Below are 26556 nucleotides of genomic sequence, written 5' to 3' on the forward strand. Positions count from 1 at the left end.
CTGCAACACCATGAATATAAATCTTTTTCTTTATATATACAAAACAAATATACAAGATTTTCCATACATCAATATAAATGAATGGTTTGGTCATTTCTTCTTACTTAAAATTCATTTTAATATATATACTGTATATATTTACACATTAACTTAAAATTCTCTAATACCCAATGTAAGTGGTTTTCAGCTCGTCAGCCATTCCTGTTACCCGCTTGCGGACTGACTGTAGTTCAGAAGCTTCATAACCTGGGCCTCCGTCAGCAGGACAGGGGATGGCAGAGATACGAGTCTCCTGCACATCCCTGATGCAGCAGTCACTTTTTTCATCACTCGCCAACAGAATAGGCAATTTTATCTTTAGTGAGAACAGTTTACCTTAAAAGGAACCTGCACAAATAAACAGTTTGGTTCTTCACAAATACAGTAAGTGGCAGTACCCATTAACTTTTCCAAGCAACAGTTCTGTCTTAACAAATCTTGTGTGTTAGATACAAATACTGATATGCACAAAGCGCTAATTTCCTAAAAGAAAATTAATATGTACAGAATTGCAGCATAATGAATGGGATATACTGTATGCAATAACTTAAGTTTTCAGCCAGTTTGATTATACATTGTGGTTCAGTAGAGGCCAGTTCACAGGTTAAATAGAGAAGAGGGGATCAACCTCTCCCTCTGCACACACACCATCACTTTGTTTTGTAGCCATGAACAGCATCAGCACGACTCGTCTGTCACCTTGTTCCATTCGTGACAAACTGCGATAGAAAATACAAATTCTTACAAACATTGTGTTTAAAGCTACTTGTGAAACAAAACAGTGCAATAGGTGCAAGCGCGCCAGTTGTTGACCCTGTAGTGGAGCTGATTGGATGGATCGCTATAAGAAGGGATTCGTTGAAGAGCCGCCTGTTGGATATTGTGCAGATGGACCTGCACCCTGGAAGGAAAAAGGGGATACACAAACACATAATCAGAATAAGTACTTAGGTCAGACCAAGACATTGTTTTACAAGTCACATGTAAGTCTCAAGTCTTTGCACTCAAGTCCCAAGTCCTAAACTTTGAGTTAAGTGCAAGATAATCAAATGCAAGTCTAAATGATGTAAAAATAGAGAGTTCAGAGTTCAAAGAAAACACCACTTTTCGGGGATTCAACAATAAACAACTAATGATAGAAATTCAATTTAAATCCTCTTCCCAAACAAATCAATAAAAGATCTTGCAAAAGGTAAATAAACCTAACATCTCTGGAACCGGGCAGTTGATCGTTTTCATGCACACACTTTTTAAATAACATACTTTGGACTTGGGGGAAGGTATCAAGTATTTTCAAGTCAAAAGGCTCAAGTCCAAGTGAAGTCACGAGTCATTGGTGTTAAAATCCAAGTCAAGTTGCAGTTCTTTTTTTTATTTTGTCAAGTCGAGTCTTAAGTCATCAAACGTCATGTCCACGAATCCATTTGTATAGCATTATCATGTCCAGCCCATTAGTGTTTTTTTATAATCACGTAATCAATGGGTCTATTCAACGGAACTAAAAAGGAGGAATAACAGCTTAATCTCTATCAACAATAGTCTTGGCTCATGGGACCGAAGCCTCGTCATTCTTCTGCATAAAACATATTTCTTTTACAAGAACTCAAGCCCTCTTACTGACCAGGAAAGGGTTACTCGAGACCATTTGTCCAGCCATGGCCTGCCCGAAAGGAGTCACAACAGGCTTGGCCTGGCCAAACGCTGCAAATCCTCCACCTGAAAGACACGTACATGAGAAACCTAAGAAATCCATTGATACCAATCATGTCATACTATCTTGTCGCAATGGCAATGCGGTAACAACGCGGTGGCACAAATTTGTCATTTAGAAGAGAACGTCACTCATGTTCAATTGAGAAAACCTAATTGAATACAATAGCATGACTCCAAACTGACATTAAGTGCATTAATGTAACAACCAGTCAGTCAGATGCACATGCAAGCTTGAATTTTAGCAAAGACATTGAAGCATATATGTCTACACATCTACATTATCTACACACAGAGACACACACCGTTGGGTTGCTGGGGATACGCAGGAGGCTGAGGGAAAGGAGCCTGGCCAGGAAAGGGTTGCTGGAAGGTTCCACTAAAGCTGGTGGGGAGGTTGAAGGCTGCAGTATTCCCAAATCCAGCCGGCATACTCATGGAGCCGGTGCCAAATGATGCTGCAACACAGCAGAACAGCCGCTGGTTAAAGAAGCCTATACAAGAACATCTACAGACATACAACAAAATAACAGGCCTAAAAATGGCTTGCACCCATTATGACAAGATATTACAGCACACACACACACTTGGCTATAAAATGTGGAATTACACAGGAGCTGGCACACAGCAGAAAAAAATAGAAATGCAAATACTAAGATGTTAATATCAGCAGTTTGTTAGAAAGCAATATATTAGAAGTGATCTTAAATGAGTGAGGATGAACAACTAGGGATTATAGAACAGTCCACAAGAAAACAAAAAAAAGACACATTGCTAGAACGAAATTAGGAAATAGAAATATGTCAATTATACTATGCAGTAGGTCACCGTCCTTTAGCAGGTGAATAACTGCACAGGTGAGTCCGTAATTTATAATGCTGCTGCCATATATCTGTGAGATCTTCAGCATCTCACAGTGTTTGTACAGTTGACGCACATGCAAATTATGATTAAGGTTGTCTCCAGACAAGCCTTAGGAAAAAGGTTAGAACAAGAGTCAGACATGAGGCTTTTAACACTTGCAGTAAGTGCAGCACCAGTGTCTGACCTCTGATGACCACACAGGAGCATTCCCACAGTTCAACAAGTGGAATCAAACTATGGTTAGTAAGACAGCCAGCTGGCAACTGAGCAATCAGATATCTATTAAACAAAAAGGCCCTGACACACCAAGCCAACGGTTGACCGTCAGACAGTTTGGGGCCGTCAGTGAGCGTCTGTCACCCTAGTTTTTTTCGGTGTGTCCCGCACCGTTGGCTCGAGTCTGCCCGTGTCGGAGATTTTTTGGCTGATTCAGCATGTCGAATCGGCAACAGAGCCCGTCGGTTAGAGAAATCAGCTGAATCAGTGCACGAGAAGAGAAACGGAAGTGAGGAAAGCAAGCAAACAACTAAAGTCAAGAAGGCACACACAGAAGACTCTTCTCATTTTTCATCATCATGTCATCTGATCAATCCAACAAAGCTAAGTGGTGAGTGAGAGTGGTGTGAAAATAGTCGTCAAACGCGGCTTTGTTTCCGGCAAGTATCATAACAACGTGGCTTGTATATCTGTCGTCTGAGGTCTTCCAGTTTCCCTTTTTGAATGCCGAATACAGACTACCGCCACCTGCTGGTGTGGAGAATTATTTCCTCTAGCAGAACGTACATGGCAGTTTGCATTTGGCTGTAGTCGTTGCCATGTGTAAGACACAGGCGACACAACCGTTGGCCTTCATCGCTGTTAGTTCTTGGATGTTGGTTTGGTGTGACTGGGCCTAAAGTCAATGACTTGAGTTACAATGAATAGAATACACAAGCAAATCCAACTAGGTTAAGCCTTGAGTCTTAAAGACTCAATAGTTTTTAATTTAACTAAGCATTTTATGATATTACCAAACTAATGTATAACTAGATGATTATTTGCGTACATTACAGTTGGTTTTAATAATTTAATGTCTTCCAAAAAAAGGCAGAAGACAGTTTATGTCTCTTGCCAACTGATAAAAGGAAAATGTTGAGAAAACCATTCAATAAATTCACAGAAACCCAAGAGAGCGTGAGGGCAAGATATACTCATGGCATTATTACTCATAATAAAAGAATACATTATATTTATTTGCTAATAGAACAAGAAGGCACTGCAAGAGCAAGGCACAGGAGAGTAAAAGAAAAGCAGAGAACACAAGGGAACCTACCAAAGGTGGGAGGATAACCCTGCCCATGAAGAACCCTCATCAAGTCTGTCCAGCATGGCAAGAGCAATGAGACAGACAACTGAATCTCACTTTCTGCACCTTGCTTTATCTTTCATCTCTCTTGCGCACACCAGTAAATGGCAACGATAGTCCTGCTGCCCATTTCCACAGCAAACAAAATTGGTATTCAGCACTTCTTTATGTTATAATTCTATCTTTTATTTCCCTGATTAGTTGCCTCTGTGTTTGGTAGTGTGGTCTGAGGCTTATTCACTGCTGAGGCAGCCTGAGCAAAGGTTGCCACTTTGGGTGTGCAAGGAAATCTAACAAATAAAACACTTACTGTACGAGGATGTATCACACCTGTATTTTTTTTTCACATAAAAAGGGATTTTAATCTGCACTATTGCACTTACTTAATAAGTTGATTGTGAATGTGTAGCATATATAGTATACCACTCAGACACAGACAAACATACACACCTGCTGCTGCTGCCGCCGCCGCCGCTGCCGCCATCTGTGCTGTTCTGCCGTTGCTCTGGAACGGGTTGGTGGGAGCTGCTGCTGGAGCAGCTACAAACGGATTGGTTGACTGACCTGTTGGAGAGAGGTATCAAGTCACCAAACAAGTACAGAGTGTGCGACCTAAACATGTTAAAAACAAAAGCATTGATTCATGGAGGACACAGCATTATCTCCCCCACTCCCACGAGGGTACAAAAGTTGTCAACTAAAAGATCCAAACCACTGAATCTAGCTATAATTACCTATAGTACACTTAGCTCGCCCCGAGATTGCCCCTTGTTTCCAACATTACTTTAAACTCTCTAAATCATTACTGATTTCAGTTTGGGAGAACAATTTGCACAAACCATCAGAAAACAGCTTGTAGGTTCACTCACCTCCAAAACCTTGAGCCATGCCAGGCAGGGCCTGGTGTGCTTGTGCTGTTGACATCCCAGTCTCTGGGCCAAACACACCCCTGCAATGAAACAAAGTCAACACATAAGCGTATCAGGAAAGCCAGCAAAAAAGACCAGAGACCACTAAGTTTGTAGGTTAGTAGGTAAATATCTTTGTGTTTATTGTAGTGTCTCACCCTTGTGAGGTGCCGGTGTTGTAAACACTGGCAGCAGGGACTGAGGGGCCGAAGACGGTATCAAGCTCAGCTAGAGCAGCGTAGCGGTCCCCTCCTGCTCGCATTGCTGGCTGCTTCTGAGGCAAACCACCGACTCCTGCTGCTGCAGCGGCTGAGCTCACCCCAACAGGAATACCACCTCCTGGAACAGAAGCACACGACAGCAGATAGAGGTTCATTCCAACTCAACTCTACTAATCTAGGAGGAAAATTTAAATTTCAAAGACACAAACAAAAAGTCCGGAGATAGCTGCCATATTCAACCTATTCAAAATAATGGGGAATAAATGTTCATTAGGAAATTTGCATTTTCTAGCACATAAATACAGTTTGTAATATGAGCAGAATAAACTAGTACCAGTACAATTCACAGATAATTGAGTGCCAGAATTCTGACCATGTGACATTAAGGAGGTATTTCCATGTTATGTATATTTCATATCCAATACATTACTGATCTTCTGCTACATTATGAAACATCCAGACCTCTCAAGTCATCTGGGACAGGTCTGCTTTCTGTCCCTAGAGTCAAAACTAAACATGGAGAAGCAGCACTCAGTTTTTATACACCTTAAAATCTGAACAAACTCCCAGAAAACTGCAGGTCCCCTGCAACTCTCAGTTCTTTAAATCAGGATTTTTCTGTTTGCCGCTGGCTTTTATTAAATAATTTCTTACACTGCACAGTAACTTTTAGTCTTTAAGCTTTTTATTTTCTATACTCGTGAATTTTTAATGACTGTTTTTAAATTGTAATGTCCTTTTATAATGCGTTTATTTTGCACTTTGTCTCAATGCTTTTGTTTTATGTAAAGCGCTTTGAATTGCCTTGTTGCAGAAATGAGCTATATAAATAAACTTGCTGTGCCTTTATACAGGCTGGTTTAGCAGCACTGAAGCCAGGGGGGCTGATTTAAAAAAAAAAAATAAAAAAAAGGTAGTGCCATCTCAAAATACATCCAAGCCTCGGCTAAGTGATACAGAATTAGACGTTTGCTAGAAAATGTAAATCAGCCCTGTTTTGAGAGAGACACGTCTGTCCCTGCACGGGAAAGAACACTCATAGGGACTTAAATCTATGCGCCTGATTTTGTGTCAACTTCTGTTTTTTTGGTCAACCTCTATCCCTATCATTGAGATCTATGAAACACGCTAGGCAGGAGAAGTTTACCTTGCTCTGTTTTGCCAGAGCTAAACACGTTATCCAGGTCAGCCAGGACTGCGTATCTATCAGCAGGGAGGCTAGTACTCTGTACAGCATCTCTGCCAGCTCCTGTGGAGTTACTCTGGGAGGAGGGACTGAAGGATCCAAAGTCAGCACTACACGATTTGGGGAAGTTGTCAAAATTTGCAAAATTGACATTTGCTAGTCCCCCTGAGGCGCTACCTGCATGAAAGAGAGAGATTAAAAAGTCATGAGGGGAACCTCGATTGTTGGTTTTGAGTTAACAGCATTAACACGGTGGAGAGGAAGAGAAGCAGCTGCATGGAGGGTAGAGTTGGGGTGGAGTCAGGCTGGGGCTGGGTTACCTTCATTATCTATAGGATACATCAACAACAGCAACACTTCTAAAACATGTCCTCTGCATCACTGCACTATGCTGATTCTCCATTAACCTATGAACCTAAGGGACGCATAAAATTAGCATTTATTTGTGTTAGAGGCACAAGATGCGCAGAACAGCACCTTTCTTGTGCTCGGTTACATCAGAGTTCAGCACCATACTGTGAATCAAGGGAGTTATAGACAAAATGTAATGTATGCCAACCACCCTGTAGGCATTACTGGGCCATCACTTTCAACCAGATCTAAGATTGTTACGAGGGTCATTAGTCATTGTTTTTTTAAGAGTAAAGAAAAAACAGAAGTGTACACCTTTTTTTTCTTCCAGAAACAAAGCTTATTCAAGAACGGCTTAGAGTTTTACCACTGTAAGTACCTAGGAGTTATTTGCTTCACACTATATGTTTGACAACAGTGCTAAATCAGGAACTCCCCGCTCTAAGAAGGCTTGCAGATGAAAATCGGAGCAGATATTATAATCGATCATGAGTTTCCCTAGCACACTAAGAGCCCCGTTAGGGAGAACTGATTTGTTTGGAATGCAATAAAAAGGACTGATGCATCACAATATTTAACGCTTAACACAGCACAACAAAAGATTTTGTAGACTGAGGTAAAACGGAGCTTGGGCACAGCATCGTCTTTGTGATCCTGAAGGGGAGAGAAGGCAATTTTTAGTAATGACACTGAAACCAGCACCAGTTAAAGCTCAACCAATGGTTTAACTGCATTCCATGGATTACTGTTGTATAACTACCTTTAGCACAGGGACAGGTACAGTCTTGCATGCAACTGACCACTGTTGAGAAGGTTTGCGAATGGTAAATACTTTTTTAAGAAGAATGCCCAAAGATTCTAGGAGGTCCCTCAAGTAAATACTAGGGCATCCTACCTCTGTAATATTAAAGAAGCATTTGCCATTAGCAGACCTAAGTCTTCTCTGAACAGTGGTCTACAAGCCTCTCAGGAACTAAAGTTGTTTACATGAAATTGAGGCTTGAGAATATCAGGCACGCCAGGTATTTATTAGCCAACACCTAAACATTCTCCTAGTGATGCTCTTCAAGTAAACCCAGAAGCTTATGCAATTTTCTGGAGTAACTCTACTCCTATTAATCATTGGGTATCACGTTTCTTCTTTTATTATTTCTCACATAACATACTGGATTACAGAAAGTTTATTAAGTTACGTATCATTAATAACTGATGGAGTAGACCTCAAGAGCACAGTGTTCTTGTGTTTCCAATATTGCAAAAGGGAAAGGCTACTACCCCATAATTCCTTATTATTCTTATGTGCAATACTGGTTAAACTGCACAATAATTCCACTGTGTTTGATTCTTATTTATACTATTCTGGTATTTGTATTCAACACATTTAATAGATCTCACTTCTCAGCATTTTTTATTTACTTATTTACACTGTGGTTATATATTGCATGTGTTTATACATATTTCATATATTTTCATTCATTATTAATAATTTTTATTATTTCTTGATATTTCTCTACATATATTGTTATATATTGTAGCATTATGTACATAATTTACATGTTACATTCTGTTTCTTTATGATTTTATATGAGAGCAACTGTAACATCCCAATTTCCCAGCAGGGATCAATAAAGTATTTCTGATTCTGATCTGATTCAGAAAAACAGTACGGTGACTGATTCTAATCTGTTTTTATCAATGTCTGTTCTTTTTTATTCTCTTTCTGTTCCTTTTTTATTTTTACATTGTTATACTGCATTCTCATGCCCTTCCATTTGGTCTTTTTTCCACAGTGGTTCACAATAAATAATGAAAGCAAAAATCAAAGCGTATTATCCCCGTTTTTTAACCAGTGAGGATGTCGACAGTGATTCAGAGTTACAGACACAAAAAAGAGCTACAGTGAGACACACATTACATCCAGAGAGAGAAGGATCAGAGTGACTACACATTGGATGGTGGAAAGGGTGAAAGCTGTTAAGAGGGCAAGCCCAGAGAGAGAGAGCGACTTACTGTGTGCAACCTGGAGAGGCAGAGCAGTGGCAAACTCACCCATACTGCGGCTGGATGAGAGCACAGTGAACGCTGGCAGCCAAAAATCAAAGAGGGAGGGAGAAATGGGGCAATGAGCGATGTAAGACAGGGCGGAGACACAAAAGAAAAAGACGTCAACTAAACCAGAGGTAAAAATTAAAAAGCGTGGAGTCAAAGCAAATCAACTGCTGCAGAAGCAAAAGGGTGAAAAACACATGAGACAGAATGGACAGCTTAGGCCAGATAGCATGGTGAGTCAGTGTCTGTGAAAAAGGGATTATCTTACAAAGCCACGAGAGAGAGGGGAGCTTTATCCATCAAGCCATAGGCATACTAAAGAGATCACTGTGCAGCTCCACACGAAGACAGCTATCAATGTAGACCTCCAGCAGAGGGCACTGTAGTACACAACATTTTCCTGAGACTAAGGGGAGGAGGCTTAAGTGTGTTTGCATATGAGAGTCACTGTTTTTTTATGAGTACGTGAGAGAGAAGACAAAGTGCTCAGGTAAAAAGCCAGTCAGCCAGTTACTGCTGAGCAAATACTCGTAGTTTCGCATGAAATGCGCAGTATTACTGCATGAAGGGCAAAGAATACCAAACACAGGTAAGACAAGGACAGTATGTACACCAGTATATGGTCTTATATATATTTTAAGACCATAATATACATAAATAAAATGCCAGGTTTAGGAGCCAGGCATAGATTCAACTAAATAACACTGTGCAAAATCCAGGGCTGCATATATTTAATCTAATCTTAAACCCCTAATCTATATAGGGACATACAGTGTGGCTACAGCGTGCACATGTTCTGTGACCTCTGATATTTTGGTCTAAGGCACATACCGTGTAAACATATCACATGTTCAACTGCTGTTGAACTGCTTGTTGTTTTAGAAAACAGAAATATGTATTAGCATCTTTAATTTATAAACCAAACTTTTGCTTCATTTCTTGGTTATAAAAACTTCATTGGGACTTGGATATTGGAAAGTAATGCGACCATCTGGTGCACAGAGGTCTTTCAAATTTGACATGGGATGGACCGCACATATGGAAAGGTTTGGGAAGCAGAGGATATGCATACAACAGTTAAAATACAAATGGCAACAAAATTGGTGACATGACAGAAAACTTGGAGTGGTGCAGGGATGACGTATTTTTGTAGGCCAACCGGAAAGTTAGCATCGCCCTGGTTCCCTCAACAAAAAGGGGATTTTTCTATTGGATTTTGGATTATTGCAGAAAATAATCTCTGTGGCAATGAAACGTTTACGATACTTACATGTTTTGTTCAAAGATAATCGTCACAAATGAACACCACTTATGATTTTTGAAGTGTGAATGCGATCACCAGAATTAAAAAACTAACGTTAGACCATAAATGAACTACAGCACAGTCAAATGAGCGCGAGTATATACAATGAGGCTCTAAAAGGCAGACGAGTCGGCGTGATGACGTTTTGTAGTCTCATTTAGCCACATAAAAGCTTCAAAATTCACGAGTGGGATATTTACTGACATGTTTTATATCGTAGAACAAAACGTTAAAATCTCTTCAGCTTGTGTTAACCACAGACCTTATTCAGCCATCTAACTAAAAAATTCATAAAACCAATTGACTTCAGGACAAGGGGACCGGAAGTGCTAAAATGCTAACTCATTTTCAGGTTTTAGGACTCATTCCTGCACCACTCTATAGAGCATGATTTGGATGTGTGCCATTTGTCCAGTGAAGGGAACTTGCTCTACCTGTATTTGAGGGGTGGAATTGGGCTTGGGGTGCGGAGGGGAAACCACCTGTTGACCCGGCAGTGCTCCCGAATGCATCAAAATTAGCAAAGTCTGCATTTGCGTTGGCATTCTGTGCTGCTGAGATGGTGTCGGGATGAGGTTCAGACAGACAGATGAACAAAAAACACAATGAGAGGGAAAACAATGGATGAGTTGAAATAACATGACAAAAGGCATGGATGACAAGGCAAATACAATGGATTATGTGCTAAGTATGAGGGATAACCATGGAGATGCTGTGGAAATGCCACTTTAGTCACTGCATTAAGGGTGAGACTTGATGGCTCTTTGAGGGGGACATGAGGACATTATCCTCCATGGAGAGCAAACACTAATAACTCTATGTTACAGGCATTAGTAACCATGGAGATGTGTCTGTCCATAGCACCTCTGGTACTATTCCATAATGTATGGCATGTTTTGCAATCATGGAGGTCGCGGCGGCTGCTGACATTTAACAGAATCTGCATGATCTCGAACACCTGCCACAGTTTATAAGAGCTGATGATTAGAATGCAACATCAATCAGCCTTCAACTGTCTATTAAATAACATTAACAACATTAACTGATGTCTAGTGTTCATTGTGACTGGAGTTATTGCTCAATTCCTGCATCCCTTTACTGCTTTATGTTAGTCATTCAATCAGTTAGTTGTCTGTTCCTTACTTGTGTGGCTGTTGAAATGTGCAAAGTTAGCAAAACTGGAGCTGGCGCCTGCATTCATGTTGGGCGGGGCAGCAAAGATGTCTCCACCCAAGTCACTGAGGAGGTCGAACCTCTTGTCATGGAACTGCTGCTGATGGGTTTGACCACGGCTCACCACTGGAGACTGGTGGAGACGAGAGATGGATTTGAAAAAACTGCAGGTATGTGCTGGTCAGTATGCATAAATATGTGTAATATGAGCCCTAGAACAACATTTACACAAAGACTAAGGAACACAAGGAATAGGCATTTTGACAGACAGCATATCTGTCACTCTGTGTCTACAATGTGCTCATATTAAAGCATTAGTAAGGAAAGATAAAAATCTATCCCAGTGGGTATATTTGATCACTGATAACAAAACCTGATTACAAATGTGATTGGTCAAAGGTGTTTTTAGATGAGCCAAAATTTCTGTCAACAATTACAAATTGATCATGTGTACGTGTATGTGCACTGCATTAGAGCTGCAACGATTAGTCGACTAATCAATTAGTCTATCGACAGAAAAATAATTGGCATTAATTTTAAGTAATTTCTCATGCAAAAATGTCAGAAAATGCTGTTTTCAGCCTCTCAAATATGGAGACTACCTGCCTTTCTCTGTTTTACATCATATTAAAATGTATATCTTTAGGTTTTGGTCTGACAAAACAAACTTTTCACTATTTTCTGACATTTTATAGACCAAACAATTAATCGAGAAAATAATCGTTTCAGCCCTGCACTACATAAGTCTCACCTGATTAGGTGGGGTGTTCTTGTTGAGGTGTAGGGAGGGGGCCGACTCCCCCAGCAGGGATTTGAGTGGTCTAACCTCCGGGGTGCTGCTGGTGCTGCTGTTGGAGGAGCCAGAGATTGAAGCATGGACGGATGCCACGGCCTTGGCCTGCTCAGGAGGTACGTACCTAGGAAACAGTTCACATTACATTACACTACACTAAATGCTACTGGCGAATTCCCTAATAGAATTATATTTAAGATAAACTGACTATCAAAATAATTGTGTCACAGTCTTTTGGCAAAACAAGCATTATGCAAGTCCAAATGTGATAACAGGAAATGTTTATTTGGGAGCAAATGTGATCTAGCAGACAGGCCATGTGTTACAGGAGAATGGCTGTCTGCAGCAGTGGTGGCATGTTGAGACATGCACCGCTCATCACTCTCATTTTGGTCTGACTTCAGAGTCTAAACACTGATGACAGAAGTACTACTACCTAAACTAATAGGTATAATAATCTAATGGTTGACTATTAGGTGCATAGTCTATGAATATCCAGAAAAACGGCTACATTTGTGTTAATGATGCGTCTCAGTTTTGCATGGAAACAGTATAACTGCATAAACAGATAGTCTCACTAAGTTAATATTTACTTTTGAGGACCAATCCCTAATTTGCATTAATATGACAGGCACTTGTTTGCCTGCCATTCATTTTATTTGTCTCCAATAATTGCTCTCATGAGTCATCACAATGCACCAGTAAAAAACTATGCTAAACCTCATACATATTTGAACAAAATTAAAACATACAACTCCATGGAACTAATTAGATCTTGCACATAAAGCAGCTTGACTGTAATGACCTACATTGTGTGCATTTAAAGAAGGGTGGTTCGCTCGAGGCTAACTGCTATGAGCTGCCTGTGAGACATTCCAGGCCAGATAGAGAGAAAAAACAAAGGAAAGCTACATGTCTGCGCAGCGCACATTGCCAGAGGATTGTTCATATTTTGCTCTGCCAGCTTGTAAAACTGACTTACCATCTCTTCTTCTCATATTTCTCTTGAAGGAACTCCTTCACCTTCTGTGGTTCTCTGAAGTCTGGTATTGAGGAAGTTCTGTCATCATAAAGGCCGAGCCAGATCCGTTTACATACCTGGAACACACAGGGTGATAGAATAAATGAGTTTTTTGGTAAAACGTATCTGTAGCACATATAACTTGTCAGCCTGCATAGTGATGATATCGTTAATCAACTTTAAGCCATTGAGTGCAGGTTAACTTCAAAAGAGCATTTACTGATGTTTTGAATATGTAACCATGTGCAAATTAGACCAGGTCTATTGCAGACGATATCCATTTATGTAGTACGCTGCACAGATGAACATCTTGGCCATGTTTGATATTAGGTGTGGGCGATATGACGGTATATACCATGCAACAATAGAAATGTGTCCACCGGTAGAGATTTGTCAATACCGTTTCCTCCACGGTAGCAATTCTCGCATGATCTCGCACGATCTCACACAATCTCGTGAATCCAGCTGCCTCGTAGCGTAACGTTATTTGGGCAGACACGGAGGAGGAGAGTGAGGTTGTAAATATAGGGCAGAAGGAGGCATCCCCACCAACCCAAGATGAGGAAGAAGATGGTTACATAATAACCAGGCATTTGCACACTGTAGTTTATTTTGTTTTGTCACCTTTTTCAATGGGAGATGAGCAAATCCAGCAGGAAACGCCCATGTCTTTTTTTCTTTTGGTACTCTAAAATACAAATTTGTGTGATTTTTATAACACTGACTGAAGTCAGGCTGGTGTTTATTTGCACCTGTTAACCTTAAAGCCTGTAACATTTGAAATTATTGTTCTCAGGAACCTGAAATAATTTTGGTTTTACTGTTTTGAGTCTTTTGTTTTTAATTCATGTGTTATCCTATGTGAAGCAGTTGTTTTTGTTTTGTATGGAAGTTCCAAATAAAAGAAAAAAATAATTAAATGTGATGAAGTACGGTATGGTTATTTTAAACCATCTATTTATTGAATTTACCGTATCGTATCACTTTATTGTATCATCGTGATATAAAATTACATATAACGTAATAGAAGATTTTGGCCATATCGCCCACCTCTATTTGATATACTGTAGAGTCAAACATGAGTTGGCCCCATGTTTGGAAACACAGACTGATTTTTCACCAAGCAACTATGTTCAACTTAAGTCTCACCTTTCTCTGGCCTTGGCTTTTGGATAGCATTCCTAAAGTATTTGCCTAATCCTGTAAAGGGAGATTTACAGGCTTCATGCCTGTGTGCACTCAGTATAGGGTGCTGCAATGTAGATGATGCAATTGTGCTGCAAGGGGCAGCGTGACTCTTATGTTGTACATAAGCGGTTATTTCTTTGGCTGGATTTGATGCACATGCAAGCTAACTTTTTTCTTTTTAATCAGGAGGATTTTGAAACTGCAACTGCTGGAAATATAAAGTCTTTGGAAAGACAAAAAGCAGCTTGAGGGCAGTAGCATTTATACAGCAGCCTTGAAGGATGTATGCATCAGCTCCAAACCTTGAGTCTCCTGCGTGTCTGCCTGCCCTGCCACTTTGCTACAGTTTTTAATAGGTTGCGCTTCCCAGGTGGCATTGCTCTATTTCATACTCCGTTTACCAGAAATGGCTCGTCAATGATGAAGCACTTTGGGTCTTCTGTGCCGTACAAATATGCGGTGCTACTCTGTCTGATAGTGATGGATAGATGAGAGCTGCAGAACAGACATTTCATAGAGCCTCTCGCCTATGACCATTTATATAATTAACTTTTTATATATCCTTTCATTCTGTTATTAATTAGTAATAATGTTGTCACAAAAATTGCCAGATTATGTAATGATGATATTTATAACATGCTATGCTATTTCTGTTAAATGTTTATTAATTAAAATAAAGAAAGAGGCCTGTAATACTGCATACAGACGTAGGCAAAGTTGTTGGTAACGTTCCGTTAAAGAGAGAAAAACCCACAATGGTCACTGAAATAACTTGAAACTGATAAAAGTAATAATAAATAAAAATTTACTGAAAATGAACTAATGAAAATCAGATATTGTTTTTGAATTGTGGTTCAACAGAATCATTTTAAAAAACAAACTAATGAAACTGGCCAGGACAAAAATGATGGTACCCCTAGAAAAGATGTAAAATAATGTGACCATAGGGACATATTAAACTAAGGTGTGTCCTGTAATTAGCATCACAGGTATCTTCAAACTTGTAATCAGGTGAAAAGTAGTCACTGTGCTGTTTGGCATCATGGTGTGTACCACACTGAACATGGACCACAGAAAGCTAAGGAGAGAGTTGTCTCAGGAGATCAGAAAGAACATTATAGACCTTCATGTTAAAGGTAAAGGCTATAAGACCATCTCCAAGCAGCTTGACGTTCCTGTGACTACAGCTGCACATATTATTCAGAAGTTTAAGGTCCATGGGACTGTAGCCTACCTCCCTGGACGTGGCCGCAAGAGGAAAATTGATGACATATTGAAGAGACGGATAATACGAATGGTAACCAAAGAGCCCAGAACAACTTCCAAAGAGATTAGAGGTGAACTCCAAGGTCAAGGTACATCAGTGTCAGATCGCACCATCCGTCACTGTTTGAGCCAAAGTGGACTTAATGGAAGACAACCGAGGAGGACACCAAATCATAAAAAAGCGAGACTGGAATTTTCCAAAATGCATATTGACAAGCCACAAAGCTTCTGGGAGAATGTCCTTTGGACAGATGAGACAAAACTGGAGCTTTTTGGCAAGTCACATCAGCTCTATGTTCACAGACGCAAAAATGAAGCATCCAAAGAAAAGAACACTGTACCTAATGTGAAACATGGAGGAGGCTCGGTTATGTTATGGGGCTGCTTTGTTGCATCTGGCACAGGGTGTCTTGAATCTGTGCAGGGTGCAATGAAATCTCAAGACTATCAAGGCATTCTGGAGCGAAATGTGCTGCCCAGTGTCAGAAAGCTTGGTCTCAGTTGCAGGTCATGGGTCCTCAAACAGGATAATGACCCAAAACACAGCTAAAAACACCCAAGAATGGCTAAGAACAAAACATTGGACTATTCTGAAGTGGCCTTCTATGAGCCCTGATCTAAATCCTATTGAACATCTGTGGAAGGAGCTGAAACATGCAGTCTGGAGAAGGCACCCTTCAAACCTGAGACAGCTGGAGCAGTTTGCTCACGAGGAGTGGGCCAACATACCTGTCAACAGGTGCAGAAGTCTCATTGAGAGTTACAGAAATCACTTGATTGCAGTGATTGCCTCAAAAGGTTGTGCAACAAAATATTAAGTTAATGTTACCATCATTTTTGTCTAGGCCAGTTTCATTAGTTTGTTTTTTTAAATGATTCTGCTGAACCATAATTCAAAAACAATATCTGATTTTCATTAGTTAATTTTCAGTGAATTTTTATTTATTATTACTTTTGTCAGTTTCAAGTTATTTCAGTGACCATTGTGGGTTTTTCTCTCTTTAACGGAACGTTACCAACAACTTTGCCTACGTCTGTATGTCCCAAAAAATGTCTGCCTGTCTTTGACCTGGAAATGTTGGGGCACACTGATACCCAGTTTGAAAAAAATCTGCAAAAAAAAAAGGTTGATTGTTTGTAGAGCTGCAACAATTAATCGATTAGTTGTCAATTATTATTTCAGCTTCTTAAATGTGGATATTTTCTGGTTTCTTTACTAGTGTATGACAGTAAACTGAATATCTTTGAGCTGTTGACAAAAAAAGACATTTGAGGACGTCATCTTGGGCTTTGAAAAAAAATTCATAATTTTTCACAATTTTCTGACATTTTATAGACCAAACAAGTAATCGATTAATCGAGAAAATAATCGACAGCCTAATCGACAATGAAAATAATCGTTAGTTGCAGCCCTTCAAGTATGTATCAATATAATGCATGAAATGTTTGGGTAAAACAGTAAGTAGGTCATTGAAATTGACTGCACCTTATAATGGCAAAGCTCAATTAAAAACTAAAAAAGATGTTAGCAAACAATTGCCTATTTACAAATCCAGACAGAGTGCAACATAATGATCCCAGTCCCTAGCGCAGTTATCACTACTGTAATAAGATACGGTATGGAGCAGAAAAATAATAAAATACTCATAATATTGTGATATTTTACAAAATGATAAATGTGCCAAAACTGCACTTAAATATGGCTACAATAATATTAATGCACCATGTATTTTTCTAAAATCTTTTAATATTTTGTCTTGTTTTTTTCTGGCTCAAGCTTGTTTATAATTTTGCTTGTGAAGGGCCAAAACACTCATGAATTACAATGATGTGCAGATTCAAACAAAGCAACAAAGCAGAGGGAAAACCTCAACCTTAACAACTGTGACAGGACAGACAGTCGCCATGCCTACCTCATTGCCATGTTTCTGTAGGAACTCGATTTCCTGTTGCGTGAAGGTTGTCATGGAGATGGACTTGACTCTGTGGGGTGGATTCAGTCCTCGTCTGTAGGTGGAGAAATGAAAACAGGTCAGTTTAATTTGAAGACTTTGTGCATGATGACCTCATCTGGACATCCTCCAGATCCCACCTCTCAGGACGGGGCCATTTAATTAGCAGCAAGCTGACTGGCTGCGTTGGGTAACTGGGGCGAGGGAGGCAGCATTAGAGAGAAATAACAGAACTACTGACAGAGAAAGAAAGGGAGTAGAACAGAACAAAAGGAAGTGGGTGAAACTCTCTCCCGTCATTGACTGAACTGAGGTTGTCAGTACAGTAAAAGAACGAGCGATGTCCCTTAATATAGAAACTCCCATTATGGAGTGACACCCATTAGCCCACAAGCCTCGCTCATTTTCCTGAGAAGGTCACAGCTCATGTCACAACGGCCCAAATTTAAAAAAGCCTGGTAACTGTAATAGTTAAAAAGAGCCATCATCAGGCTTTTATATTAAGCTCCAGGCCTGCTTGCCTGAGTATTTTTTTCCTGGACCCAGCAGTAAGTGAAAACTAATGTAGGGCTGGATTCAAGGTCGCCACCTGTTTTGTCTGTGAAGGTGACCAATCAGGATTTAGCGTGCAAGCAGATTGTTTTAACCCCGACCAGAGTGTAATTGCTGAGCAGCACATTCCTCAGAACAAGGAAAGGACTTGCCCGATACCAGACAGATTGTCAACGCGTTATACTCCGTTTCCGTCTTCAGTCTGATATTGCTTCCACTCTAACTGATTTAAGGGGGGAGGGGGATTTGATTTTCCCTAACCCATCACTAGAGACCAACATATCTGCCTAATTCTAACGTAATTTTAAGTTGACACTGAGGCGTAGCAATACCAACATAATGGTTTTGCCAGGGTTTTAAGGGTGGAGCTGAGCGAAGTAAAAACAAACTATGATACAACAACCTTGATAGTAGCGTCTATCCTATAACTCCTCATTTCGCCTCATCTGGCAACCTTTCGCCAGTGGGTGAGCGAGGAGCTCCGGTTACACGGAGGGGAAATGGAGGGAAGCCGAACATCGTTCATTTGCACATACCACCTAGGGGTGTAAGAAAATATCGATACACACGAATATCGCAATATTATATGTTGTGATACTGTATTGATTCTCCAAAACACTATCGATTTTTAATTAACCTCTTAAAAATCTGACGGCCCGCCGCCTGGGCCTGCTGCTGTTCGATGTTTCGGAGGTTGTAGCGGGCTCAGTCTTAAAGCTAATGTGAATAGTCTGGCATCATATGAAACTAAAAAACCTAAGGAATCCATTGGTACCAACCATGTCGCGAAGGAGGCTAAATAACACTCCAAAGTTACGCAAAATTTTGGCGAGGATAAACTGGCATGGTCATTTTCAAAAGGGTCCCTTGACCTCTGACCTAAAAATGGGTTCTATGGGTACCCACGAGTCTACCCTTTACAGACATGCCTACTTTATGACAATCGCATGCGGTTTTGGGCAAAAACCATGCCGTTTTTTTGCATGAAGTACAAATTTGTTATTTTGCCTATTCTAAAATGGTGTATTTCTGACGTGTTCTTTATACTATGACATTTTTCCTAAAATTATTCTAAATTTTTTTTTTTTCAATTGCAATATATCGCCTTGCTTACAGTATCGCAATATATTACAATATATTACAATATATTGAATCGTAACCCCTGTATCATGATACGCATTGCATCACCAGATTCTTGCCAATACACAGCCCTAATACCACCCACATTGCAACAATACAAAGCCGGTTAAAAATCTGCAAAAGTTTAACTTTAATGGAAATGTTGATTTTCTGGGGTTTTTTTGTAGTGAAATCTTGCAGCACCCTTGACCTGTCGTCAAGGCATCTCAATTTGGGAACCTATGCTCTGGGAAATGAGATCCACGGTGTCACAATTACAAACACAATGTTAAACACATAAAGGAGTAAGATCCTAAAGGCAGTGAAATACTAGACAAGACCGCTAAATTATTCACTGCTGTTACCCCGTTACAGAACATGTTCTCATCTCCACCCGTTCATTACACATCTGCCAATCAGCTGACTATTGTGCAAAATGTTACACACAATAGCTGTGTCAAACCACATTCACAAACACAAGACAGAAAACAGGTGTATACAATGACAAGAGCCAAGAGTGGTCCATATGTCCCTTCCTAAACATGGAGTAAATCCATGGGAACTACTAGAGCTATTTCTAGGGGTAAGGCTTCATCAACTTTTGCCCAGTTATGTCATGCTGGTTACACTTTCAGAGAAGACAGCTGAGGCCGAAAGAATGCCACAAACTTTACGAAAAACACCTTAATGTAACTGCTATATTTCAACATTTACAGGATCTACCATGGAAATAAAAAAGCCGCTTCATCGCCAAACCAATTAGAAAACAAATGATAATCAATTCATACTTTAAATTACTTGTCAAATTAAATAAATAAACATTTGTTGGTTGCACCTTTCTCTTTCTTATTAAAAGCTGGAGACTTTGGATTTTTGGGGCTGTTGGTCAGACAAAATAAGCAAGACATCACTTAGGGTTCTTAAGATGAATCGAATACATTTAAAAAAAAAAAAATTAAAACAAAATATTAGTTGCTGTAGTTGGATTAATGCAAAGTTCCCACTGTTTTCAGACAAAACAGTCAGAAGCCATAAAGAAGCAAATCTGTATCTGTAGAAAAACAGAAGATAAGTCAGCCTCTGTGTATTTAAGCTTAAATGTGTTTTTCAGCGCCCTGAGGTAGGTGAGGGATCAGATCCTAGTCTGAAGATGAAACTAGGTCAGATACAGTGAGAACGCTCCAAAGCCCTTAAGGTCTTAATATGATGACACCATCTCTACCCAGTTGTCCAATTAAGGAATCCTGATACTGGTTATTTTGTTTTTGTTAATTTACTGTATTTTATTTAACTGTGGCAATACATTTAAAATTAGTTAAATACATAATTTTCATTCAAAGCCTTTTTCAACTTTGAAAAGTCTTATTCAAACACAAGCAGGTGTTTGCCAAAGGGGGAATCATGTTATTATCAGGGTCATCTTACATACAGCGACTGTGGTGTACAATATAACTGTCGGGTGATTCATGTGCTCTGGATTCCAGTCTGGTACTGAGCCCAGCAACACAATATTATGGTGCTACAGCCCCACACACATTTCTGCTGGAGAAAGTAGGCATACAATTGTGACCGTGTTCAGTGGCAGTAGGATTATATCTGGAGGGACAATTAAATGACAGCAGCGATTATTAATTAGATAAAATAAAACATTTATAAAAATGGTTCTTACATCACGATACTGTACACATCAACAATGTCACTAAGACAAAGATCGAACCACTACTCAGCCCTAGTTGCTAAGGTCACCTATTTTCAGATCATGTCAACTGGGTGCCATAGTGTATCAGAGAACAGTATCACATATTGCACAATAAAATAATTATGACCTAGTCGCTACTGACTGTACGTCAGACGAGCTCAGCTGGGAAAACTCAGCTCATTTGCATACTGTGACAGCTCCAGGGTGAGAGAAACTGCCAATGTTGAGTTTCAAAAGAGAGGAGAGAGTATGCATCCTCCTTCACTTTGCTGCTTCAAGTCCCGACAAAAAGGATGTCTTTTACACCTTCTTCCACAATTTAAAGGCAGATTTGAATGAGCAGTATTTGTCGGTTGTGGTTTGTAAACACAACATTCAAAGTTGGCCCCTCCTCCCCAGAAGCGCATGGCCCCTGTCAGCGGTTAGGGTGCTCGCCAGCGTGTGAAAGTCAACCCTAGATTCACTTTTGCGTTTTTTCTGCAGCATTTTCATAGCTTCCTCTTGAATGAGTGCTTACGATCTGACACCTGGTTGCTACATTTTAGGGATGCAAAACCGAAACGTAAAAAAAAAAAAACGTTCAATGACTGTACAAACTGAACCGTGGGCTTGTTGAAAAGTTGCACCACCATTAAATACAAGCCTGCTAATTATTTGATGAGGTGCCAGAGGCATAGAGGAGGCAATTATCTGAACAAAAGCCTACTTGACCATTAAGTAGCCTGCCTTATTTCATGTATAAATTCAACGTTATGGCTTCATATAATATAGATAGTATAGTTCAAACACAGTGGAAATGGTTGTTTTTCTTCTCCCTAACATGCAAAACAAACTCAAAACCGCGAACCTAAAAAAACGCAATACAAACCGAACGATGTGCTTGTTGAACCATTGCACCACTCCGTTTGGTTGGTTGGTTAGGTTGATGCCCAGAAACGTCCCGAACATAGCAAAATAAGAAAATACAGAGAGCAGGGTCTCTGCAGATACAGTAGGAGATCTTACTTATTCTGTCTTTAAGTTAAGTACCCTTTATCACAGAAAGAGCCAATACTTAATTTTCATGGCTCGCTATAAAATCAGCACTTATGCCAAGTTAAAGCCTCATCAATTTGTAACCCGACGGTGCTTCAGACACTGCACCCTTTTAAGAAATCAAATGCCAGTGGCAGGGGGAAACCAAACATGCTCGGTTTTAGAGTTCAACTCATATCTGTTACTTTTCCATTGATAAATATTATCTAGGACATGTGGTGTCAGTGACACCGCTTCACCTCTGTCACGTCACTGCTGGAGCCCTGCTTACTCAGGAATACATAGGCCAAGTGGGGTTACTTCCTGGCACGGGCAATTCTCCAGAAAGAGACATTGTGAGTGGTGTTCCTCCTGGGAAGGCCTCCACCTTCATAAGGAATGTGTTTACATAGCAGATTCCAATCCCGCCCATTAAACAACCACAACTAGGTAGGTAGTCGTGCCCCTGCTATAATCCCTAAACATTTAAACACTGTTACTGCAAATGAAAAAAGGGAAGGAGCAAACAGCTTCCTTAAACGAAAAATCACTTCTCTGACTGCTTCAGCAATGTCTTTATGTTTGAACCATAAGTTTTCACAGTAAATGCAAAATGTATACATGACGTGAGTATCTGTGTTGAGGGGATTCGTTTTGCTTTTCTTGTAAGACAAAGTCAGGCAAACACTACTTTTTTAAAGCACGAGCATAGTGGGTAGTCAAGTTAGTAAGCAAAACATTATAACAAGACTGAGCATGAACAGGCTACTTAGGTGCTCTCTCATAATGCCAAAGTCTTTGCCTGTCTAGAATTGAAAGGAAAGAGAGGCAGACAGTAACCTCTCCGCCACTTCCTGTGGCGCATAGAACAGCACATGCTGCTGATGTAGTAGCCCGGTGGGGCCATACCACTTCCTGAGCCTACAATCACACCCGGCTTCCTGCATACATCAGACAGACAGCAATCCTTTCAAACCCAAACTCTTCTGCTGAGAATATTTCCACCACTGAAATATTTCACACAACATGTTTTGTCTTCGTAACAAGTAAGTGAGAAGGACGGCAGGAGAGAAAGAGGAGAAATCTCAAGCTATTAAAGAACTCAATTAGCTCACATTACAGACTTTAATACCAGAGGGTGAGCAGATGGGAAATTCACATCAGAGTCCCCGCAGACCCACCGGTGAAGTGAAATGGAGGGCAAACTAAGCCCATCAGCAAAGACACAATTAATCTCATTCTTTTCAATGCTACAGTAAATAACCTTCACATTCAGTGGAGACAGCTAAAACAGTTTGTGCAGATTAAGGTCACAGACCTGGTCAAACAAGGGCTGCATCTTAGGCAAAGTCTAAGGGACAAACAGCATAGTGTTGCGTCAATGAAGTCATCTTCCCCTGTTGACTAATAAAACTAGAAGGTCATCAGTGGGGGAATTACTGAGCAGCAAATACTTTCCCTTTCCCCTGCAACATTATTAGAATAACCATCATTCATAGATGGAGAAAGGCAGGGTGATTTCCATAAAGCATTAGGAAGGACCAGTGCAAGCTGCTGACTGTATGAATGAACAGAACCGGATGGACAGATGAACAGCTTATTGAGTTAACTGGTAATAGCCCATGGCCAGTTTACTCTCCTCAAATGTTTTCACATGCTAAGGCTTACGATAAGTAAACAGAATTTATTCATTTACAAAAAACAGGCCCTTCTGTGTGGAGTTTGCATGTTCTCCCCGTGGTAGCCTGGGGTTTCTCCGGGTTCCTCCCACAGTCCAAAGACATGCAGGTTAATTGTTGACTCTAAATTGCCCGTACGTGTGAATGTGAGCGTGATTAGTAGTCTGCCTCTATGTGTCAGCCCTGTGATGGTCTGGCAACCTGTCCAGGGTGTACCCTGCCTTCGCCCAATGTCAGCTGGGATCGGCACAGCCCCCCCTGCGACCCTGAACAGTAAAAGCGGTTACAGATAATGGATGGATGGATGGATGGATGGATGGATGGATGGACGGAAAAACCAAGGTAAACCATTTGTGAGCAAAGATGGGATTTGGTGGCAAAGAGAGGATCACAATTCTTGATGAGAAAAAAACTATGATGCTATGTTTGTAAACTAGATCTGGGCCAAAGCAAAAAAAAACACGAGCATCAAAAGTCCTTCTTGCAAGACTGGTGCTCAAGTGTAAAACTGATCTGTATGGTTTTTAGCACTTGATGTATGAGGGCATAATTTGGTTTCAGTGAACAAAATGTCAATGCACTTACAAGAGAAAATCCTCAAATTTTCAGAAGAGAGTGATTATGTTCAGATTAGCACAGTGACATGCAATATAGATAATATAAGGCAAACATTTCCTCCATGCTATATGTCAATTTGTCATTTATTGGGATCAAAAACCTTTAGAGAATGCATGCAATAAATTGTCAAAACTATATTATACCATTTTGAATTTCTTTCTAAATATGGCCAGCATCACATATATAACCTTTTCAACATGCAACATGAAACAGCTTTATTGAAGTGGGATATCTTTAGAAGAAGAAATGGAATACTTCACTAATCCCCAAATCCCAAGCTACAGATGCTTGGTTACACAACTGCACAGCAAAGCTTTAAGTCAGGCAAACGAAGTCAAAACACTCAGCTACACTGAAACTATTAATGCTGTGTGGATAGGTTTTTAAATGTTGTAGGCAGTACACTACCGAGGGTAGTTTGGGGTCAACCAGTTGTATTAAAAAAAAAAAAAAAAAAAAAAAAAAAGTGAAAGTCTTGCAGGCAGGGAATGAAATTAACCTTTTTCCTCACCTGCCCCTTTGGCAGGTCACTGAACATTTCTACCGGCCACTCATTTTCTTTTGTCTGCCACTTCTGAAATCTAGGTAGAACGCTTTAAAATTGTAAACACTGTGTCAGTGGTACCCAGACCGTAGAATTTTGGAATATATCATGTAACCTTATACTATATAGGTAGAATAAATTAATATTTTACTTTTTATATGTATACACACATATATATTTTTTTATTTTTATTTATATATATATATATATATATATATATATATATATATATATATATATATATATTTTTTTTTTTTTTTATTTATATATATATATATTTTTATATATATATAAAAATTATGTATATGTGTGTATATATATACATACATATATATATATAAAAATATATATATATATATAAAAAAATATATATATATATATATATAAAAAAATATATATATATATATATTTTCTTTTTTGTTCTCTTTTCCCTGTCTTTCTTTTCCTCATAACAAAATAAAATAAAATGAAATATGGATAAAATTAAATGGAGAGAAAAATAAATTAAAAAAAGAAATAAATAAATAAAGAAAACTTTAAAAAATCCAACATAACTGGGCAAGATCAATATCATGTGACTGTGTTAAATATATGTACCGTTACTCATGTGTCTTTGTATGTGGGGTTAGCTCAGTTACAAGGTGGTGGTGGTGGTGCCTCCAACCAGCAACTGGTAGCAGCAGCAGCAGCAGCAGCTGGCTACTGGCTACTGGCTTATCTGTACACGTTAGCCAGCAAGTGTCAGATAAATCCACTGGCTAGCATTGAAGCTAAAGTTAGCCAGCATCTAGTCGTGGTTGCTATGTTAGCTTGTTGTGTTGAACACTGACACCTCTATGAACCTCTATGAACCCCGCCCAACACACCACAGCACCCAGCAAGACAATGTCACAACACTCACAATGGATACCAATCTACCGTTAAGCTAGCTAGCTAGTACTAGCTCGCACTGTTCGCTGAAGCCTACCGTTATATCGTGGTGCGCCATGTCTAACATGTCTAACAGCTTAAAGGTCAACTCATCAACTCAATAACTCACAGGATGCCGGAGCAGGAGGTGCAGACGAAGGAGCCCACGGTCATGTTGGCGTAGGTCGGGCCCCGCTGGTCGCAGTCGAAGCACTTTCTATTGGGAGGTAAACTCGTCATCTCTCTGAGCATCTTCAGGTGTTTCTCCTCCTGTTTTCGCTTCGCACTCGCCGCCATGGTGAAGGTAGGATTAATAAAACCAGGAGGGAGAGACTGTGGAAGGGTCAGCTGCAGTGTTTAGCTGGTTTTACCGGTGCCGACCCGTTGCTAGAGACAGACAGAGAGGGAATGGGTAGGTGGCTCCGTTGTTAGGGGGGGGCTTTGCGTCTTTGAGGCGTTGGATCAGGTGAACTAACGGAACAAGATAGTTCCTGCCGTCAACTTCCGGTTTCGCTTAACCCTCCTGTTGTCCTCGGGTCAAATTTGACCCGTTTTCAAACTTCATTATATCATAAATATGGATTTCTTTAATCTAATTGCCCCAAAATAACATGGATGGTTGCCTACTGTGGTCTTTGCAAAAAAATAAATATATATTGACCACTACTTTCGTTGAATTGTGGGTGTTTTATTCAAAATTGACGGGATGACCACAGGTGTCATTATGTGCTGCTATTAAAAAATGTTTTAAATGTTTTCAAAACAATATTCTGACTAAAAGTTTACATAAACCAGTATGTGATAATCCATCAACATTACGTTCCTCTGATAATAACTTTAGTCAAAATAATTCATATTATCTGCTTTTTTGTTTTTTACTAAAAAATGAGGTATAATTTCACTGAAATTAGGTTTATTAACCTTAATTTCCCCCCGAAAAAGTGTCAAACTTAATAATTAGGAATGAAATTGGCCAAAAAGGTGTAACACAAAATTGGGTGATAGTTTATACTGTATGCTTTATAAACAGTCAAACCAGACTAGATCTTTTGT

The 26556-nt window shown here is 39.8% G+C and overlaps 1 protein-coding gene across 10 annotated transcripts; it reads right to left on the reverse strand.

Annotated features, from left to right (window-relative positions):
* Window positions 1-13: 13 nt before the first annotated feature.
* Window positions 14-25800, reverse strand: agfg1a (ArfGAP with FG repeats 1a). Of its 10 annotated transcripts, none has more exons than XM_037775513.1 (14): window positions 25634-25800; window positions 17331-17424; window positions 12925-13040; window positions 11901-12066; window positions 11120-11282; window positions 10411-10527; window positions 8635-8706; window positions 6235-6450; window positions 5025-5205; window positions 4828-4907; window positions 4409-4522; window positions 2055-2207; window positions 1661-1755; window positions 14-940 (listed from the first exon to the last, which is right to left on the reverse strand). In XM_037775513.1, the coding sequence occupies exons 1-14, from the start codon at window positions 25798-25800 to the stop codon at window positions 881-883; spliced, it is 1794 nt and encodes a 597-aa protein (XP_037631441.1). In that variant the 3' UTR covers window positions 14-880. The 10 variants fall into 10 exon arrangements, with proteins under 10 accessions (XP_037631441.1, XP_037631443.1, XP_037631440.1 ...); XM_037775515.1 differs by having other exon boundaries at window positions 8674-8706; window positions 10411-10530; XM_037775512.1 differs by having other exon boundaries at window positions 10411-10530.
* Window positions 25801-26556: the final 756 nt, after the last annotated feature.

The sequence above is a fragment of the Sebastes umbrosus genome, chromosome 7 (assembly GCF_015220745.1).
Source record: "Sebastes umbrosus isolate fSebUmb1 chromosome 7, fSebUmb1.pri, whole genome shotgun sequence".
NCBI classification, from domain to species: domain Eukaryota; kingdom Metazoa; phylum Chordata; class Actinopteri; order Perciformes; family Sebastidae; genus Sebastes; species Sebastes umbrosus.

Bases quoted from the DNA above. Each gene is read 5' to 3' on its own strand.
- agfg1a (XM_037775512.1), bottom strand. From the start codon at position 25,800: ATGGCGGCGAGTGCGAAGCGAAAACAGGAGGAGAAACACCTGAAGATG. The intron at 12,067-12,924 runs GTAAGTCAGTTT...ACTGTTTCCTAG, and splicing joins AAATATGAGAAGAAGAGATG to GTACGTACCTCCTGAGCAGG. The intron at 4,908-5,024 runs GTGAGACACTAC...GTTTCATTGCAG, and splicing joins AACACCGGCACCTCACAAGG to GGGTGTGTTTGGCCCAGAGA.